The following is a 21,542-nucleotide window of genomic DNA, read 5'->3' as shown; positions in this document are numbered from 1 at the left end:
TATAGTGACTTATAGTGTGTAATAGTGAGTTTTTAGTGAGTTTGTGGTGTTTTATCTCCTATGGTATCACTATAATATATAGTATATTATATATAGTTTATAGTTTTGTTGTGATATTTGAATAGTATCTTTTGAAAATGTATTATCGGCTATAGGATTTCTCGTAAGGGAAAGCATTTTTTTGTTTGTAACTTAAAAATGCTGTTAGGCTGATAACATGATATTAAAACATAATAACTGTGTGTGCTTGTGTGTGTGTGTGTGTGTGTGTGTGTGTGTGGCTGCAAACAAAATGAATGAGCTTCTTCTTTACAGGCTGAGAGAGCTGAACATGAGCATCAAGTGTTCAAATCAAATCAAAATCTCCTTTTCTTAAAATATTCCATGTTATACATGATAACATTCCTATGGGCTAATTGCATATTTTTGGTCATAACTGTACAAGTTTATTTCATAGGCCTAATTAATATGACATTAAAACCTAACAGCTTGAGCCACTGTGGCTGCAAACAACATAAATGAGCTTTTAAATTTCTCTGTTTTGTTTGGTTGTATTTTTGTTTTCGGGCTGCAGAGATTTTACTGTGAGCATCAAGTTGTTTCCACCTGCCGCTGTGCGCTCTGCCCAAAACCGTTATCTTATTAATATTAATTATAATAATTATAATATTAACTTATTAATGCATCCTGAGCCCATTGTCTGCTGATGCATTCAGGCCGCCCCGGTATTCTCAGTATTTGGCCTAAATTATGACAATAGTTGCAGCCATGTGGCGGTTTGGCAGCAGATTAATCTGTGTGTTTGTTTAGGAATAAGCATGGGATTAAATGTTAACGAACTGAAACAATTTAGAAAAAAAAAAAAAAAACAGAGAAGGGCGACATAAAGACACAGAGAGATTTCATTTTTTAGAAACGTTATAATTTTATTTGTAGAAAAATGGCTGGCAGCACCACAGTTCCAAGTAAATAGAATAAAAATCTCTTTATGTACAAAATACAAAATACAATTTCATATGACAAGCGAGCAAAACAAAAGTTATAAAATAGAATAAATTAAAAAAAACAACACTAGGAAAGTAGAGAGGGTCCATCCGTGCCTCGATGATGGGATTGAGTCTTTGTATTGAGTGTGTGTGTGTGTGTGGGGGGGGGGGGGGGGGGGGGGGGTCACAGAATACATAATGAATGAGGGCAGCTCCTTTCACTCTATTGTCAAAGCGTTGAAACCCGATTTCCACGCTCGCTTTTCTGCATTATCACTCTACAAATTGTAAAATTGACTTTTCACCTCCGCGCTGCAAAGCAGATCTGTCTCCAGTCTGAAGGGACTCTACTGTAAATACACGGTGCTGGAGGAGGGAGGGGAGGAAAAAGTGCAAAGGTTTTTGGAGAAATACAAAACGTACCAAAGACAATAAAAAACAACAACTAAAAAAAGCACAAATTAAGTTATTCTCATTTACAATCCGTATGCAGACAAATGTAAATAGGAAAATAGATCAGTATCAGAGCCGCATCGGGCTTCATAAGGCAAACAGTGATTCAGTCTTATTCCTGCAGACTCCCGGTTCATCCAGTCCTGCCGCTGGTGTTTCTCTACATCACCCGGGTCTCTGAGTGTCCGCGGCGGGCTGCAGGTCAGTAGACGCCCGGCACGAAGCTGTGGAAGCCGTACACCGCGTCCGGCTGCAGGAAGCCGTAGTCCTCCGCCACCGCCGGGCTGCCCGGGCTGGAGGTGCAGTACGCCGGGGAGGAGGACGACGACGAGCCGCTGGAGCTCCAGGAGCAGGCCTCGCTGCCGGGGCTCGGGGCGTCGCCGATGCGGCCGAGCCCCGGGGGGAGCACCAGGGGCGCGTCCCCGGCCCCGCCGCCCCGGCCCGCCTTGCCCCCCTGCAGGTCGGCGATGCGGATGGTCTCGGACAGCGCCCAGATGTAGTTGTGCGCAAAGCGGAGAGTCTCGATTTTTGTGAGCTTGGTCTCGTCCGGGAAGGCCGGCAGGACCCCGCGGAGCGCGTCCAGGGCGTCGTTCAGGTTGTGCATCCGGTTCCTCTCCCGGTCGTTGGCTTTCATCCGCCGGTTCTTCTTCACCACATGCACGGTGGCGTCGCCCCGGCGGCCCCGGCGCCGCTTCTTCTGCTGCTGCTGCTGCTCGGTGCTGCCGGGCTCCGGGCCGAGCGGCGAGCTGGCCGGGGAGGCGGAGCGCAGGCTGCCGCGGGAGTCCTCGTCGTCGTCGGTGTGCGGGAAGGAGAAGTCGCAGCTGTTGCTGTCGATGTCGGAGTAGACGGTCTCCATGGCGGTGCACATGTTGCTTTATTCTGGAGGAAAGAAGAGAGGAGAGCGGGTTAAAACCAGAGCCGGAGCTGCAGCAGGATGTGCACCGTTAAACTGGAAACGTGATGCAGCGGAGACGCGCACGGTGAACCTACCTGGTGAAGCTGGATGCGGTGGAGCTGGCGAAGTTTTTCTCAGCAAAGATCCAACAAGGAAGAAGTTTTTTGGTGTGCAGAGGACGGATCGGTAAGGCACGCGTCTGTTTGCTTCTTTTGCTCTCGGTTCAGCTCGTGCGAGCCGGTGAGCCTGGCACACGACCGGCCTCAGCCCGCTTATATACCCTGCACGGACAATGACCGCCCCCCCCCCCCCCTCCGGCTTTGGCATCAGTGTGAAGGAGGGATGAAGGAGGGATGAAGGAGGGTGAATGGGCTGCGGCAGGTCTGCCCCGTGCCGCGGGACCAGCTCATTAACATAATGACGCCCGGTGTTTGTTCGCCCCGCAGAAGCGTGCCGGTAATCACCGCCAGCCAATCAGAGCGCGGGGGTACCGCCGCCCGGCCACGCGAACGACACGCACGCACCCGCACCCCCCTCCCAGAAAGAGACCAAACCCACTTTTAAAGTTAAAACCTGTAAAGTAAAAAATAAAAAAAGAAGAAAGAAAGAAAGAGGAGTCGGTAGGAGCACCCCCCCCCGGGCGGAGACACGCTCCGGAGACTTCAGGGCTTTTTTCACCAAAACCCACATCGACACCCATCCATCCTGCTTCAGCACAGATACACAGAGGATAAAAAAGGAAAAGAAACTACGAGGCATCACAAACACCCAAATGAACAGAAATAAATGATGGTTTCAGAAAAACAACGATTTCCCTTTCCCTTAAAATACCCAATCTCCATCTATAGCCTATATCTTACATCTGTTTTATAGCCTACTATTAATTTACTTCATGTAGGCTACATCTGCATCAGCACATAAAGCTGTTAAACTCTGTTCCATAATAATAAAAAGTTGGTAGTGAAAGTGAGTTTCGGTGGGTTTCTCTGTTCCTGCTGCCTGCATGATGCAGACTTGTTTTTTCACGTTACAGCGGTGCAAAATAGAAACGTCGTGATTTTCTCTCTTCATGAATAATTCCTAATAGCTTATGAACTGAATTGCTAATAATGTGAACAGGCTACAGGTTGCTGTTGCATTAGTTTTGATATGCAGAGAGACCTTATGGATGTGTTTCAGCTTTGAGAACTGCCTATACAAAATTTAAAGTTTGTAAAAAAATAAAAAAAAATAAAAACGTTTTGTTGAAGCTTAAGATGTGTTAATTTTGAATGCAGAATAATTTAGTTTACACACTGAATGAATGAATGAATGAATGGAGTTATATTTGCATTTCACATACTGATTAAGGTAGACTTAATTAATGAATTAATGTTTTCAACATATCTGTCCAGTTTGGGAAAACACACATTTCGGTTGCTTTTCCTGAAATCAAAAACTGCATATTCTGTATCAGTGCGTGAAGTAATTAGCATAATGTTGCCTTGAAAAGTAACATAAATGTATGTTGTTCTAAAATAAATTAGGCTACATGTTTTTGAGGCTTATCATTCCTGTCTGCTTTTCTCCAGACTCTCCACTTTTCTCCCGCAGTATTTGTTTGTGAAGGGCAGCAGTTCAACCGTTTAACTTTATTAGTTCTGTCTGGATTTTTTCTTTCTTTCTCATCTTTACTTGTCACAGTTTCCTCCACACATTCCCATTGAGATTCCCAACATGCAGGACAGGCAGTAAAACCGTCCAGCGGCATGCATGGGCCAATTTTCCTGAAGTGTTTTTAAAGACATCTTTATGAGACAGGCATACAATTTTCCATTAATTATTCCATTTATTCCTCTCGCAGCTCCTCGGCTCTCTTTGCGGCAGGAGGACGGGGGCCAGAGACCTGCAGCGCCTTTCTGCCTGCTCTATTATGGGGAATAGGGGGACAGTCATTTATAAATAATTACACAATGTTTAGAGTCTTCAGGCATGTATAATATATCAAAGCGATTATAAGGTGAATTGTTCCATTGTGGCCGTCCACCCCGCACTTCTTTTCACTCCTCTGCTGGTTTGTCCCTCGTCCAAATTCAGCTCCTCTGGCCTTTTGTGCCGCTTTCTTTCTGCCTCAGCCACTCTATTGGCATTATTCTTATTCAAATGGTCTCAGCGGGAACAAAACCCAGCCTGCACACAAATCATTTCTGCCCCTGCTCGGCTCTATTTACCTGCCCATATGCCCGGGGATTTCTGGGCTGCATTCACAAGTAGCCTAACCCGGAGCAGAGTTTACTAGGAAACATGCAGGCTGGAATATTATGAGCCTGTCTGTCCTGCTGAATCACAACGAAACAAAACGAAACACAAAAAAAAAAGCCCTCAGACTTTGATGAAACACCGAGGATGCTTTCCTGGAAATGAGCACGGTGTGTTAAAATGCAAATTTGAACATGCACCTTGCACGAGAAGTGCAGAGAAACTGAGAGAAATGCATTTTCCCATCAGGAAAAGAAAACATGAAGGAGACACGAGTAGAAACAGGAAGTAGTTTGACTTTGAAATAGCAAAAAGGAAAGGAAAGTTTTCTACTGTGAGTAAAGTTTATTTTTTCATCTTAAGTGTTTCTTAAGATGCCTAAGTGCCTAAACTTAAACTTAACCAAACTGTTTTAGTTAAGCTAACATTAGCTAAACTTAAAAATATAATAGCAAGAAGGAAAGCAAAACTAGCTAAATGTTTCTTATTTAACCATGACTGAAACTTTAGCCTAGGCTTAACCAAACTGTTTTAGTTGGCTAAGCTTAACCTTAACCAAACTTTTAGTTAGGCTAACGTTAGCTAAACTTAACCGGAGGCTACCTGTAACTAAAGTTTTTTAGTTGCCTAAAGTTCACCAAAGTTTTAGTTGCCTAAACCTGACCCAAGCCAAACTGTCTAAACTTAACTGTAACGTTAACCAAGTTGTTTCAGTTGCCTGAAGTTAACCGGGCAGCGGTTAGCTAGCTAACATTTTCACGAACATTTCCAACTGACGTCCAGTTCGCGATGCTGCGTCTGTGGGAGGAGAGCTTCACCCAGAGAGAGAGAGAGAGAGAGAGAGAGAGAGAGAGAGAGAGAGAGAGAGAGAGAGAGAGAAAGAGAAACAGAGCAGAAACAGAGAGAGAGGCAGGCTGGAGGGTTTTTATTTTTATTTTTACAGCCTCCATCTCTTCAGGAAAATCACTTCAAAGTGACGGAACAGCTTGAAAGGAAAAGACTGTTGTGTTTCTCTGAGTGAGGCTGCAGCAGCACGAGCCGAGCGCTGCGTGCGGGATTATAAAGCTGTAAAATGTATGGAGGAGGACGGATTCCTATTGGCTGAGAGGAGAGGGGGTGCTGGGGCACGTGGGGGGTAGAGGGGTAACTATTTTTCTTTTCTTTGTTTTTTTTTTCTTAACTGTGTTTTTATTAGGAATTTGAAAGTAGATATACTTGCAGAGATAAATTCACAAAATTCCATTTTTGCAAAAACCCCAAAACGTTTTTGTTTTGTAGCTATATAATTATTTCAAGGAATTATCTTTTTTTTTACTGTTGATTATCAGTACTGTTGTAGCCTATTGTTGAATGCTTTGGCAATATTCTTTATAACATTAGTGCCAATAAAGCAAATTGAATTTGAATAGAGAGAGAGGGGGGAGAAGGAGAAAAAGAGACAGGGGAGGACAGAAAGAAAAAGAAAAAATAAAGAAATGAGAGAGAAAGGAGAGAAAGAGGGAGAGAGAGAAGAGGAGAGAATAAAGAAAAGGAAAGAGAGAAAGGAGTAAAAGAAAAAGAGAGGAAGAGAAAGAGAGGAAGAGAAAGAGAGAACTCCGCGAGAAAGAACGAGAACCAAGGAAGAGAGAGAGAGAGAGAGAGAGAAAGAGAGAGAGAGGCAGTTCAGGGTTCAGGGCCTGACAGGATTAAGCCGCTGCTACACGAGATGTGATTGCATTTCAATGGAGCAAAACACGTGAGAAAATGAAACAGAATGAAATGAATCCCCCCCCCCCCCCCCCTCACACACACACACACACACACACACACACACACACACACACACACACAAAGAAAAAAGAAAAGAAAACACTAGAGAGAGTGGAGAGACTCTCCAGGAAAGTGGATGCAAAAACAAGAACAAAACAGCAATTCAGCTGATGGAGAAACTGGAGAAATCTCATTAGAACTGTTGTGATGAAGAACTATAGTAATCCTATAATACATGTTACAGGGTTACTTTACAAACATCCCTAAACTTTAAAAAAATATCATGCAGCTACTATAGGCCAAAAATTATATCACAGGAAATCCTATAATAATATCATACAAGTACCATAAAAATACCATAAAGTATAATAAGGTCACTGAGTACCACAGACCACATTATATGTTTCTATAGGAATATTGATACCATAGGAGTTAAAAACAATAAACTCACTATCGAGTACCATAGACTTTAAAACCCTATAGGAATATTATAGGAATATTGTAGTGATACCGTAGAAGTAAAAAATACTATAAAGTATTATAAAGTGACTATAAATTCACTGTAAACTCACGATTGAGTACTACAGACACATTTTGAGGCCCTATATAAATATTCTAGGAACCATAAAATATGCTGAAAAACACTGTAAACTCACTACTGAGTAGCACAAATCCCCATATGATTCTTATACTGTTTTTTAAAAATTATTTGAAAGGTGTTCCCTGCTGTATTTTGATCAGCTTTCATGTTTTAAAGTTTTACAAAAGTTCTACAAAAGGAAAAGCAGCCGTCTGGTTTCTCCATTTGCATGTCAGCTGCTCAGACTGCAACTGCAAGGTGTTGAAGTTGAAACTCAGTGGACGTGTGTGTGTGTGTGTGTGTGTGTGTGTGTGTGTGTGTGTGTGTGTGTGTGTGTGTGTGTGTGTGTGTGTGTGTGTGTGGAGGGGTGGGGGGGAGGGGGGGGGGTATATGGAGTCAGTCCATTCCTCAATTGATTTCATATCTATTTATCCAGTCTGAATTAAATTCCCCTCTGCATTTTGCGGCAGCGGTAATCCTGCGGGATCCTGCGGGATTAACGCGATTACTGTCCGACAGAAATCTTTGAGTCAGAAAGTCTCCGAGGAGGTTTGGATGGTAATCCGGGGAATAATCCCCTTCCCCCAGCCGGACTGGGACCAGAGCTCCGCTATTATTCCATCAGAAACACACAGAGAGCCGCTGCAGCGACCTGACAGAGGAAATAAACCCCGAGAGAGGGAAATAAAACCATGATAGAATGAAACTCTGATAAAAAAAATAATAATAATAATAAAATAAAGCCCTGATAGAATAAAAAAACACTGACAGAATGAAAAACTGATAGAATGAAAATAAAACCCTGATAGAAGAAAAATAAAACAAAGACAGAAAAGCCTTGATAGAATAAAACCCCTGATAGAAATCAACAAAACACAGAAATAAGAAACATGAAAAAACACAATTCAAAAATAAAAGAAACTCTGATACACTCAGTTATTGATTTATTAGGCTATTAGTATTTCTTGACATAAAATAGGAGCGAGCACAGCACAATAGAATAGAATAGAATAGAATAGAGAGCAGAATAAACAACATCATAAAGGGACAAGAACAGGAGCAGTAACCTTTAAAAAGTGTAAACAGTATACATATATTTGTAGGAGCTGTTTATATTAATCTATGTCTGTCTAATTTATCTTAAACAAATATGTTTTGTATTAATATTTGTGGGCACTTGGTGTGTGGATGCACAGTGTGTGTGTGTGTGTGTGTGTGTGTGTGTGTGTGTGTGTGTGTGTGTGTACAGGTGTAACCAGGAAGTGACGGACACACACTTCTCACCTGACCAACTTCAGCACAAAACTAAAAAACCCTTTCTATGCATGAGTTTACTGGAATAAATCACATTCAATAACATGTAATTTAATAGAATGGAAATCAATCAGAATCTCAGAATGAACACAATAAAGAGACTGGAAGCGCCTGAGATGCAAAAGGTGAACGTTTGTTCTAGTTGAATAAGCAGAAATCAGCAAAACTGCATTAAACAGCAAAAGACAAACACTGGACAGGCTGATATATGATTTGGAATAAATGTTCACCTTTTGCATTGAATTTATTTTATTGAATTTCCAATTTATTTTGTAGGATTGTACTTCTACTTCTAGCAAGGGAACATCTGGGAACAGGAATCAGAATAGCTAGTACATTAAGTATAAACTGTATATGTATAAGTAACATTTAAACATATTATTCTGGAATCTTCCCAGTAACATTATAACTGCTTTTAACAGAGAAGGCTGCTCTCTATGTGACTCGTAATGTTTATTGTATGTGTTTTATGTGTGATATGTGTAATGTGTATTTGCTTTTAACTTCTTCATGCTGCTGCCTTGGCCAGGTCAAGCGATATTATATCTCAATAGACTTCCTGGTTAAAGAAAGGTTAAATTAAAAAAACGAATAAAATGGTTAAAACTGCTGGAGCGAGGAGGTATAAGATGTTGAAAACCGTTTTAACACAATTTGAAGAATTGGTGACCGCTTAGGAGGGTTTGAATCTGTCTGTTCGGCTTGCTGTTTAAGGTGTGAGAATAACAGAAGATATAAAGAGTAACAATCAGGTGGATATCATAAAAGAAGTGATAATAATGTACAGATAATGTGTTAACTTGGTTTGGGTGTTAATATGAACAGGTGGTATCATTTGGGAACAGATGAGGTCTGTAGGGCTGAGCGGGCGTGTTGATGTGTTGTGTGTTCTGTTGGTAACGCTGATTTGTTGGCAGTCGAGTAGATACAGTAAACGTATCTTTTTTTGGTTGTTTTGTCTTTGTCTTTGTCTTTTTTTTGGTTGTTTTGTTTGTGGATAAATGTCTGGGACGTCATGGTTTGTGTTTATCTTGAAAACCAAATAAAATCTCATAAAAAACAAAAAAACAAAACATTTTAAAGCAGCGTTTCAGCTGTCCATGCTTCCTTCACCAGGGTTCAGACTGCTGCACAGTGGAGCAGAGTGATGCTTCCCAGGCCTGAACTCTGCACCCCACACACACACACACACACACACACACACACACACACACACACCCCACCACCCCCCCAAATTACCATCCCCAAACACAGCAACAAAGCATGATCAAATACAGTGCATTGTGCATGTTGTCTGCGGTTATGAATATCTTCCCCTTTCCCTCACAGTCTTGTTGTTCAGGAAGGTTTTAATGTTTTCATGTAAGGGAATTCGCTCGTGAATCAGCCGGCTGAATGCTGACGGCGTCGCGCGGCCTGAACCTGGAGGCCTCCATCAATCAGCTGTTGCATTCTGGGAGCGGAGCGCTGCGCGGACGGCTTCCTATTCACTTGTCTGCGGCTGTTTGCTCAGGGTTATAATTTACCTCCAGCTCACCCTGCAGTAAGGCCACAAAGAGGCCAGTGTGGCCGCAGAGTTGATGTGCGACCGGGCGGAGCCATGGCAACCGCACTCTCACAAAACAAGGTGCAGGGACGCACCTGAAAGGAACCGTCAGGGTTCGAGCGTTGTACCCTGCGGCACGGGTACGGTGGCCATGTTAGGACATCCTCAGTGGCTTCTGTCATTCATAGATGTACTTTGTCAGATTTAGCCGCTTGTGGCAGAGAGCTGGACTATCCAAATATCAATCAGATTTATCAGATTCAAAATGCATTTTGTATTTACCTGCAACTGGTGCCTTTCAGTCCGGTTGTTGCACACTGAGCGTGTGCGAGATTGCTCCATGTGATGAAGGACTGATGAAGCACTTGATTGTGACACCAGGACTGCCCTCCATTGCACACCAACTCCATCTAAGTTTGACAAAGTCCAGCTAAACCTGATGCATCTCCCTCGTACAGTTACAGTACAGTTATGAATGACAAAGGCGGCTGAGGATGTCCTAAACTGGCCACCGTACTGAGGTTCATATTTGTGTCCTGGTCACCTGAACCTCTAAATGAACAGTTATGGACCCTAAGTTAGAGCTGGGTGATATGACCTGAATCCACATCACGATCATATTGAGTGTGTTTACATGCGGACTAATAGACCGATCAGTCCGATTAAGACGATTCCCTGATTATTCCAGTGTTCATGTATCAGATAAGGGTGTTATCTTTAAATTATTTTAATTTAAAGGAACATGCACTGGGCTGCACTGAAGGAATGCATTTACCAAACACACCAACATGGAAAATGAGGTTGGTGAAAGATTCGTCGTGTCGGTTTTGGTAAATTTTCGGTATTCCACCCAGCTCTACCCAACGTGACACAACTGTACTTACTGTGATGCTTTGGTACAAAACTGTAGCCTTGGAAAAACTACAGATTTGTCCCTTCAGGGCTTCCATCCCAGGACAAAGTACCTTAAGACCCACTGCTGCATCTGTGGGTGCAGAACTGGACCGGCGCTGAACCCTCGTTTCTGACAGTGTGGTGATGGAGCAGAGCGGACGCTGCGTTCAGGTGCCATCGATCCAGTAGGACAAACACACACCAAGACTTCAGCTCCCGTCATTAATCCTGGCTACAATTAGTCTCATCCGATTTCTGTTGTTGAATAAACAAGACCGTATGGCCCATAAGGAGAGTGTGTGTGTGTGTGTGTGTGTGTGTGTGTGTGTGTGTGAGAGAAAGAGAGAGAGAGAAAGAGAGAGACTTAAAAGCTGACAAATTGTGTGTGCAACAGTTTATCCAACTGGTGCCTGAGGTGTGTGTGTGCATGAATGAGAGGGTGTGTGTGTGTGTGTGTGTGTGTGTGTGTGTGTGTGTGTGTGTGTGCAGGGACAATTAAAAGTAGAGAAAGCGTGTGTATTCAACAGTCTAACAATCCAACTGGTGTGTCTGTAAGGTGTGTGTGTGTGCGTGTACGTGTGTGTGTGTGTATGTCCCATCAGTGAGGAAAGACGAAAGACACTAAAAGAGAGAAAAGAACGAGAGACAGATGCTTAAGTGTGTGTGTGTGTGTGTGTGTGTGTGTGTGTGTTCATGCACATGTATAAAGAGTGTGTACATGTGTGTTCCAGCCTCAGCAGCATGTCAACAGTCCAGTTTGATGGTTTCTAATGAGGAAGGAAGTCAGTTTCACCTCTTTAAGCTGCATGTTGTGCTTTTTTACTGTGTGGATTCTCAGCACATTAACATCAATTTTATAACAGTTTTATCACTTCTCTATCATATAGTTTCCCTTTTTAATCCTTTTGTTGTCTCCTTCTCAGCTCTTCTGTCTTATCGTTCAAGGTGCTGTGACCTCTGACCTTTGTTCTGATTATTGCATCTTGTGCTGTTGGTGATTTAGGCATTTAAGCTTATTTCACTGTTCTCCTTGTAAGTCACTCTGGATAACAGCATCGGCGAAATACATATACATAAGGTAGGTGTACAATATCTCAACAGAAACACAATCAGCTGTTCAAAGAGCTGAGGACCTCCAATATGGCCGCCAGAGGGTGTTCACATGAACATCAGTGTGTTTGCCGGCTAGTTAGCTAGCTAACAGTTTGTTCAGGTTAACTGAGCTGACTCTTCTCAAGCTACAACTCAGAGTGTTTTGGAGTAGAGACTAGGGCTAAAGACAAGACAGTTTACTGTGTCACAGTAACCAAATCCACCTTATCACACTATTCACTTTTACTGAGAACGTTACTGAATGGATCTACAGCCACACCACAACAAGCTGACTCAGCTGCTCTCTGCTTCTAGCTGCTTCATACAGATTTACACTTTATTAACTAACACACAGTTCTACAATGTTCCTCCATGATGGAGACAGACGTGGCTCATGGGAGATTTGTGATAAACTACCCAGTCTGTGTAGGTTTGGTTGCAGGGAGCCGGGCATCACTTGTGGAGCCCAGAAAGAGCCATATGGTTTGGAGTGCAATAACTTGAAGCTGCTGCCAACAATGGAGTAATTGAGAAGGGGGAAGAAGGGGGTCTGAGTCTTGACTCGACAAAGCTGCGAAAACTCCCTTCTTTCAGCCTAATGAAGCTGTTGTCTGGGGGTGTGGTGGGTGCTGGGTGGTGTGTGGGTGGTGGGTGGAGGGGGGGTGGGGGGCAGCGGCCCTGGACGTGATTTGTCATACAATCTGAATCTTTAGGAGGGCCGCTGCAGAAAGACCTCCTCTCCATATGTCTGCTTCGTTTGCATCTGAAAGCTGAGGGCTAAGGATGGGGGGGAGAGAGAGAGAGAGAGGGGATAGAGAGAGGGAGGGGGGGAGGAGAGGGGTGAAGGTGGTGGTATAAGATGCCTCTCTGCATCGGGGATGTTGTTGTTGTTGTTGTTGTTGTGTTTCCTTACCAATGGAAGAGAAGCTGCTCGGCTGCCAGAGAAAAGGTTGAAACAGTGAGGGAGCGTAACAGTTGCTCTGTGCTTCGCTCTGCTGTGGAGCGACAGGCCGGCTCTTCATTAAACAGCCTGCAGGTCAGAAGACTGGAAATTACCAGCTGAGACTACATTTACCAGCATTTGGTTCGGTAGCTAAAGTTGAATTTCCACTTTGGATGTTTGAAATGAGTCAGATCCTCCAGGAAAATGTGGATAAATTTTGTTTGTGGCTGGTAATTCTGTCAAATCAAACTAGCCACTTTTTCCCTGCAAATCAATTAATTTTACTGTAACATACAGCTGCCAAAAAATGAACCTGAATCCTTTAGTCCTGCAGATAAATCAGCTGGTGCAAAAGCAGAGAATGTCCTGCATTATTTCAAAAGGTTGAGATTTCATTATCAAATGGTTATAATGATGCATTTTGGGTTGAGGAAGTTTTCCTGTCATTCCTGTCTAACCAACAGCTCAAAAATACAAACAGTTGCATTTTCAAAAGGAGTTACAACTTTAAATGCAAATGTTTAAGATAGTTATAACTTCAACAATATTCACTAATGAATTCAAGCTAGTGATCTTTTTTTAGAGAGGATGTTTGGGGGATTTTTCTCAGTTTTCAGACGGTGAATGTGCCATTTTAGAACAAAACTCTCCCTTTTTAACTTGTATCGCTGTCTGTCTTCTTCTACTCGTTCAACTGAGTCACAGGTGACAGCTGTACAGTTTGAACCTCAAACAACAGAAACACATGATGCAGAGACACAGTGTGGGAATACATGAATTTCTTTACAGGTTTCCCAGCTGTATGTAGCTTTGTCAGAGACTGACTGCATCTTGGTGTCATAAAAACAGGACTTATATCCAGATTTATATACCAAAATAAAAGTATGCACAACGAATACTTTTAATATCTGCTTAAATATCCAGTTTATTGATTTTGAAAAGAATGCATGATAACATTTCTCAAGTCTTCCACCTGTTCACTGCGACCAAAATACGAACCCTTGTGTGATGATGTATGAGAATGCACTGAGCCAGAGAGGAGAACAATGTGGGTGTGTTGTCATTCTGGGGACGGGGTGTGTGTGTGTGTGTGTGTGTGTGTGTGTGTGTTGGGGGGGGGGGGGGGTTTAATCTGATGATGGCGATGATGATGATGATATGCGAGGGTGTTCCTGACATCGACACAGGGGTCGCGAACTTGTGACTCTGCGGGGACATCTGCAGCCGCTCCCCTGTATCAAGGTTAATGACATCTCTCTCTGGAACAATGTACCCCCCCCCCCCCCCCACACACACACACACACACACACACACACACACGCACACACACGCACACACCCTCCACCCCCCCTCCAGCAGACAGAATGAGGAAGTCCCCCAGGACCCTCTGTCTTCAGGATAGGGACCGTCCCTCTTCTTCTGTTATTTTTTTGTGTGTATGCGTTGTGGAAACCAGGGTTCGGTGTATTGGTGGACATCTGCCCCCCCCCCTTCCCTATACCGACCCCCCCCCACCTTGGCTCATCAACATGCATGGCCTTCTCCGTCTTGGGCTAGCTGACCTGCCGGAACCACAATGGAGGAGAGAGGCTGATCTATGGCTGCTGCCGCCTTTATGCCCCCGCTCAAAGAGACAGGACTCTAAAAATTGGCCCTTTTTGAAAAGTCAGGGCGAGTGTGGGGGGGTGGGGGGGGTGGGGGGGTGATGGGGGGACCTCCTTTCAGCAGACGGGGCCGAACCCTTCCACCACTCTTCTTTGGTTCTTCTTCTCTGTCTCCTCCCCGCACGCCCATACACACACACACACACACACATACACAAGCCTCCCACCACTGATTGTTTTTGCCCAGGCGACCGCACCGCCGCGACTCCCCCGAGAGCCGGAGGAGAGACGGATGGAGCAGAGAGCAGGGCGGAGGGTGGAGGGCGGAGGGAGGAGGGAGGAGGGAGGAGGGTGGAGGGGGGGGGATGGTCCTGTGTGAACATCCATCCACACTCCATCCACACTTGTTTGGATGGTGTGTTAGATACATGAGGAACGTGAGGAGAAGTGAGTGGAAGCATCAGAATGAGACAGTGTGTCGGGGGAAATGAGACCTGAAGAGCAGAATCTGTCTGAACCAGGAACAAACTGAAGCAGAGCAACACTGCCACCTGCTGGACAACATGAATACTACTGCTATACTGCTACTGATGCTATGCTACAACTACTACTACTTTTGATAATAATGATGATATTATACATGAAATGTCTGAAAATATTAAAACTGTAACACTATTACTGATGCTAATATTGCTAGTAAAATTTACTACTACTACTAATAATAAACATATCCATGCATACAAAACTACAAACTACAAACAACAAAAAACTACTACTACTGTTACTACTACTACTACTGCTGCTGCTACTACTGTTAGTACTATTACCACTACTACTACTGCTACTTCTACTGTGATTACTGCTACTGTTAATAATAACAAAATATATTCATGCATACTGTCTTCTCATAGACAACCAGTGTAGTATTGATCAATTCTACAACAAATATGGAATCAATCAAACTGCATCATATCATCATATCAGACTGGACCAGATCCCATTTTAATAAAAGAACAATATCAGCCTCATGGTCTAACTCTGGTACAGAAACTGTTCTGTGACTGTTTGCCTCTGCAGGGTAAAATAGGGAAAGCAGCACCATCTGCTGGTCAAAAAGAAGAAGACAAAAATGAAGAAGAAGAAATGTCAACATTTTAACTGTATGTGTCCATAGTAGTTTCTGTGTAGCATGTAAAACTTCATGGTGTTTCCATGACCTGAAGCTGTTCTTCCTTCCTGGTTTGTTAATGTTGTTTTTCAGTCTGAAAAGCAGCTAATCATGTGATGATCGTGTAAAATACATTCTGCTCTGTTCCTGGAAGATGACTCATCTGTAAAATTCCCTGACTTTCCCTGTCTGAGACCTCTCAGAATCCAATGATATTCCAGGACCGGTGGGAATATTGTTGTCTAAAATATTACAGACTAGAAACAACGATCTGTGTTTCTATCAGCACATCTCAAGGCCGACCCAAATAAATACAATACAAATACACACGACATACAACACCACACCAAAACACATTTTCTCCATAAACATTTATTTTCAAATAGTTTAAGAAAAAATAGATTTTTTTTACAACTTTTTTTTCTTTATTCCACTTTTTATACAGTACTTATGTGCATTTAGAAAAACAAAAACCAAAAAAATCAGTTAATGTGGCAGTAGGCAGCCACCGGCTCTGAGGGAGGCAGGGAGTGGAGAGGAACACCGACAGAAGGAAAACCCAAAGGTCAGGGAGACGTGGCATTTCAGATTCACAGTCTGAAAACTGGAGCACAAAGGACAAAACCAAAACCGGGTCGAACCGGGTTCAAACTGTCACGCTAAAACCAAAACGATTAAGGGCAAAAGTGCATTTCAATACAAGGAGATGCTAGAACCTAAAGGATCTAAAAGAAAACATGACAGCACACGCACGCACACACAGAAATAAAATTACATAAAATAAAATAAAAGTGCAAAACAAGACATATCTCCTAGAGTTGGGCTACTGTTCGGACATCAGAGCAGATTGTAACAAAAATCCAGTTTGTTCTGCGTGGGAACCGGACCGCCTGGATCAACTTAACGCAAACACAACAACCAGTAACAGAGAAACTAACCTTCCTCTCGCCCCTGAAAATACATTCAAAAGAGTTACAACAAATAGGCATGTAAGTATGCTGTACTTGTACATATGTAACGTTACTCAAACTCGTAGACATGCAAGGCTAGCGGAGAACTTTGGCAACACGTCAGGCCTAAGGTCGAGTGCAACGGAGTGACGACTGGAAACGACACACACATCTTCTTCCACTGACTTCACAGTGCGGTAGAGCGGCGGCCGGCGGCGGGTCACATGACGTGCTTCTGTATCCCCGGGGTGAACTCCTTGGCGTTGGGGTTCAGGTTGCTGTTCACCTGGAGGAGAGAAGAGGAAAATATTTTAAAAAAAAGGTGCATTAATTATCTCTGCAGGGTTCGCAAACTTATTTCATTATTAATTAAATTCCCAAACTTTCCAGAATACCAAATTTTCATCATCGCATTCATTGTACGACTGCGATGTGATGTAAAGCAAACTTTAGAAATTCTGACGTTGAAATTTTGTTTTGTTTGAGACTCACAGCGAACGCTTTTTCAGACCAATTGCATTAGTGTTTCTCATTTTTTGTTGCATTTTTCCAAGTTACTCCTGTAAATTTTATTTTCAAGTTTAAAAAATTGATGAACTTAGTATCAGAATTTAAAATTTCATTACTTTTACAAAAGTTTCATGATATTTTACAATCAACACGAGTCAGAACTGAACAGCCCTCTCTACTTTAGATAAAGTCCAATACATTCACTCTCAGGGACAAAATAAAAAATGTATTTTCCAGCGAGACGTTTTACTCTCATGTTTGAAACCAAATAAATCTGCAGCTTAAATTTCGATTCTATAACTCATAGATTATTGAAATTCTTAAAATGCTTCATCTTCTGACAACCTGCCCACTTCTGAACAGTGCAACATTATGAAAAAACGCAGAAACCATATCAAAACTGGAAGTTGCCAAATCAGCTTACATTTATAGAATATGCACAATTTCTATCAGCCATTGTTCTGTCACATTCAGCGCAGATTCAGCGCCCGGAGCAGAGCGGTGCATTATGGGATACACTTCATGCTGGAAGTTTGCATTTTCCACCCTTTGTGGGAGGGAGGAAAACGAGGGAACGAGGGAGAATAAATGCTCCTTTGTTTAACAGAAGCTGGAACTGAATTCCACTTTGTTTGTCAGCCATTTTGGGGATTCCCCCCGCGATTCAAGGGAAGACACCAGAAGAAGAAAGCGGTTTAGGCGGACCCTGGTCTCCCGGCGCGGGGCGACTCACCACGACGTCCTGGTACAGGTCGACGTCGGCGCCCAGCACCAGCAGGTTGATCTGGTCCTGCAGCTGGCTGACGGCCTGGGGGGGCAGGTCTCTGGACGGGATGAACCACTCCCACTGCTCCTCCTCCTCCAGCATCTCCTGGAAGCAGCGCTCGATGAACTCCTCCTCCCACAGCTCCTCCTCCACCTGCACACACACACACACACACACACACACACACACACACACACACACACACACACACACACACACACACACACACACACACACACACGGGAAGACAGGAACAGATTCATGTTGAGCATCTCAAATAACGTCAACTCAAAGAACTGGATTATAGAAACCAGGGATGGGACAAAATATCGAAACTCAATATATCACAATACAAAAATGTGTCAATCTGTATGTTGTGTCAGGAACATGAATGGTGATATCAGCTCCATGTTATTCTGCTGTCAGGAACATGAATGGTGATATCAGCTCCATGTTATTCTGCTGTCAGGAACATGAATGGTGATATCAGCTCCATGTTATTCTGCTGTCAGGAACATGAATGGTGATATCAGCTCCATGTTATTCTGCTGTCAGGAACATGAATGGTGATATCAGCTCCATGTTATTCTGCTGTAGTAATCACTAATGAGACTCTTGACCATCACAGTTTCACAAGCTCTCCATCCAAATTATATTATTGTCACTTTGTAACGACATTTTTAAATTGTTGTTTACATTCTAGCAGCCAATGGCATCGCTGGAAAGATTTGTGACTCAGAAATCTGTAATTTGCTTCAATTACTTAAAAACTAATTTATCATATCAATCACAAGACATTTGACTGTTTTATGTAATTAAAATTAAAGTTAAATGTAATTAAAATTACACTTAAATGATAAAATGCTGGTTTAGCTTACAGAAACTGTAAGGAGAGTTTTAAACAACACAAATAAAAATACAAATAACATCTAAAAATAAAAGGCAAATGCGCCTCAAATAAAGAGCTGCTGGTCTGCATCCACTTTAACTCAGTCAGCAACATGAATGTAAAAATCTATTGGAGCGCTTCTCCTTTTGGGGAAAATAAAACCTCAGTGCTGACAGATGGTTTTCATGGTGTTCACAGTAAGAAAAATGAGTGGCGGTGTCATTACAGTTATTGTTTTTTACCGCAATATATACAGTAATACCAGCTATTGTCCCATCCACACTGTGGACTGATGGAGAGCGAGGGTCGGATATTTTCTAAAAACATGATCTTCATAAACAATTTATTGTGCAGACCTGTTCACCAGTTCACCAGTTCACCAGTTCACTGCTGTCTGACCTTGCTGTGAGCCAAGTGAGGTTTGTCTGCTGGACTGACTGCTGACAGCAGTTTGGGGACAGAAAGACGATTCTGTAAACTAACTTCTGTTGGACACTTTCACTATTTTAGCAGCCAACTAGAGTTCAGAGTAGAATGGAACTCCAGATGTCTGGTTCCATGTAAAGTCGACTCCGGTAAATGTTACCAGCGTTTGGTTGAAGGCTGCTGGTCGTTTACAACCCCGGCTGCAACCGACTGAACCATATCAGTTATTGATCCGACCTAACTGTGATATAGGGCTGGGCGATATGGTTGAAATCAATATTACAATAATCGTGAGGCTTTTTTTTAATATTGCTATACATCACAATATGGCTCACGTATGCAAAATCACGTGTTAAATAATCAAATGAATGTTCATGGCATTGAACCAAATGTTTGGTGTGATGTCAAACAAAACTGAAATTTTCAAATAATACTCCTACCATACCTCATTTTGTCAGAGTGTTTAAATAAATTGTGCTTGTTATCATCAGACAGCAGAATTGTGCGTCGCGATATCCCAAAATCACCACATCGTCACCATATGATTCCACTGAAAGATGATAAACCATAATACTGAAGTATCGGCCTACTATCTATCTACTGTGATATAAATAGGTTAAACCTCTAGAAAATACCATGTCCCAGTTATAGACCCATCATGAAGAGTGTTGTGCAGTAATATCTCTGAGGAGAACACAAACACAAAACCATAACAGGCAAACTAGAAATAGTGCTCTGTTGTCTAACTGTGTGTTGCACGCTCCTTGTGCCCTTTGACCTCTCGCTCTCTCTTTCACAAGTGACGCTCACAGCTGAGCTTCGTGTCTGAGCGGGTCAGTGATGTTTAACACTGTTAAACAGTTAGGAAGCTGTGTTTGTGAAGTGTGGTGGTAAATGGAGCAGTGGCCACATCTGGATGAAGAGAAGACTTGTTGAGACTTGACTTGGGTTCTGGTGACTTGGGACTTGTACTTTGATGACTTGAAAAGGTTTCTAAAGTCTTGACTTGAGATCTTGTGTTTGTGTAAATGACTTAGATTGAAAGTGATGAGATTTGTTCCAGCGGACGACTGAATTTAAATTCTGTTTTCTGAATTTGTATGGAATGATTGAATTTATTGAAGTTGAAACTGATTATAGAAATCAAACTCATGATGCTCTTACCAAGTTTTTATCCTATTAAAACCATATTGCATTGAAAAGTCCTAGATATTTAGTTTTCTTTAAGATATTAAATTGATACTGGACTCTTGATTTATTCTGACTTGACTTGCTGTTCTACATTTAGACTTGAGACTTGACTTGAGACTTGTGCCTCAAGACTTGAGACTGACTTGGGATTTGAGCAAAGTTGACTTGGTCACACCTCTGCACCGGCGACTACAGTATGTCTAAAATCTGCTATTGTGTGTCTTGTGCTTTGTTCTGCTTCTTTGTGTTTGTCTTACATCATTCTGTTCTACAATTGATTGTTGATCAGTTGGATCTAGTCAGGCTGTTTCTTTGTAAAGTCCTGTGAGATATGCACATGATAAACGGATAATAAACTTCAACTTGAACATGTCTCATTCTGACAAAACAGTTCCCTGCCTGTCCTGCTCCTGAGGTGTGGCGGTGATGATCAGGAAAACAGCCTGCAGGTCTGAGTGTGTTTGACTCACCTGTCTGTTGAATTCCTCCTCGTTTTCCATCCACATGTACTCGGCGAAGGGATTGTCCTCTAAGTTGAACTGGTTGGTCAGGATGACGTCGTTGCTAATTGTCATGTTTGGGGCGCTGTTGTTGCTGCGACTTGGGTCTTTCATTTCACTCCTCACCACAGCCTTTCTACAATGTCACAAAAACACACAATCTATACGATACTACACGACAGCACGATGGGAAACTATAGGGAAAATATAGGTTCAATTTCATGATCAAACACCGAGCAGTTAGACTGTTATGTCAACAGTAAGGTTTGTTATGATGGCCGCTAACATTACCATACAGACAATAGCCAGCTAGCGTCTGGCTAGCTGTCTCTGCCATTTTTGGGGTGAACAGACTCGACAAATTTACTGTAACTGCGACAGAGAAATACCGAGGCGAACGAACAAAGACATTACACGAGTCCAAGTAAAATCGACGTTGTTTATTCAAAATAATATACCTGACAACCAATCTGCGGCGGTTGCGAAAGCCCGAAGCGTCAAACTCTCCGTCGAACTATTCAACTGTAATGGCCGCGCTGGATCTGTTTGTTTACATCTACAACGTCACTCTGTGCTCGCATGCGATTGGTTATATCGGATTGCTGCCTTAAAGTGCTGTCCGTAATGTCGTAATTATGATGTAACGCACATGAAAGACCAAAACAAAGTGGCAAATACAGCAGGACGGGGAAATTTGGGATTTTCCATGATACCCGAGTATGAGCGTCATTTGGGTATGACAATGTGTGGGACTTACCGTACCTAAGTGTGACACATTTTATCTTGCAGTGTTTATCACTACAATCTATTTGGAAGCCATTAAAAAAAATCCAAAATCACATCAGGGC

The 21,542-nt window shown here is 42.7% G+C and overlaps 2 protein-coding genes across 2 annotated transcripts; both read right to left on the bottom strand.

Annotated features, from left to right (window-relative positions):
- Positions 1-1,641: 1,641 nt before the first annotated feature.
- On the bottom strand, positions 1,642-2,307 carry neurog1 (neurogenin 1). The gene has a single exon (XM_071909266.2). It carries the CDS (start codon positions 2,305-2,307, stop codon positions 1,642-1,644), a length of 666 nt encoding a protein of 221 aa, XP_071765367.1.
- A 13,517-nt stretch (positions 2,308-15,824) lies between these two features.
- LOC139919487 (polyadenylate-binding protein-interacting protein 2-like) lies at positions 15,825-21,250 on the bottom strand. The gene is made up of 4 exons (XM_071909259.2): positions 21,153-21,250; positions 20,665-20,830; positions 17,656-17,841; positions 15,825-16,698 (listed from the first exon to the last, which is right to left on the bottom strand). The coding sequence occupies exons 2-4, from the start codon at positions 20,806-20,808 to the stop codon at positions 16,633-16,635; spliced, it is 396 nt and encodes a 131-aa protein (XP_071765360.1). The 5' UTR covers positions 20,809-20,830; positions 21,153-21,250; the 3' UTR covers positions 15,825-16,632.
- Between the last annotated feature and the right edge of the window lie 292 nt (positions 21,251-21,542).

This window comes from Centroberyx gerrardi, chromosome 16 (assembly GCF_048128805.1).
Source record: "Centroberyx gerrardi isolate f3 chromosome 16, fCenGer3.hap1.cur.20231027, whole genome shotgun sequence".
Taxonomy (NCBI): Eukaryota; Metazoa; Chordata; class Actinopteri; order Beryciformes; family Berycidae; genus Centroberyx; species Centroberyx gerrardi.
Note: the sequence above shows the minus strand (reverse complement) of the source record. Positions and strands in the feature narration are given on the sequence as shown.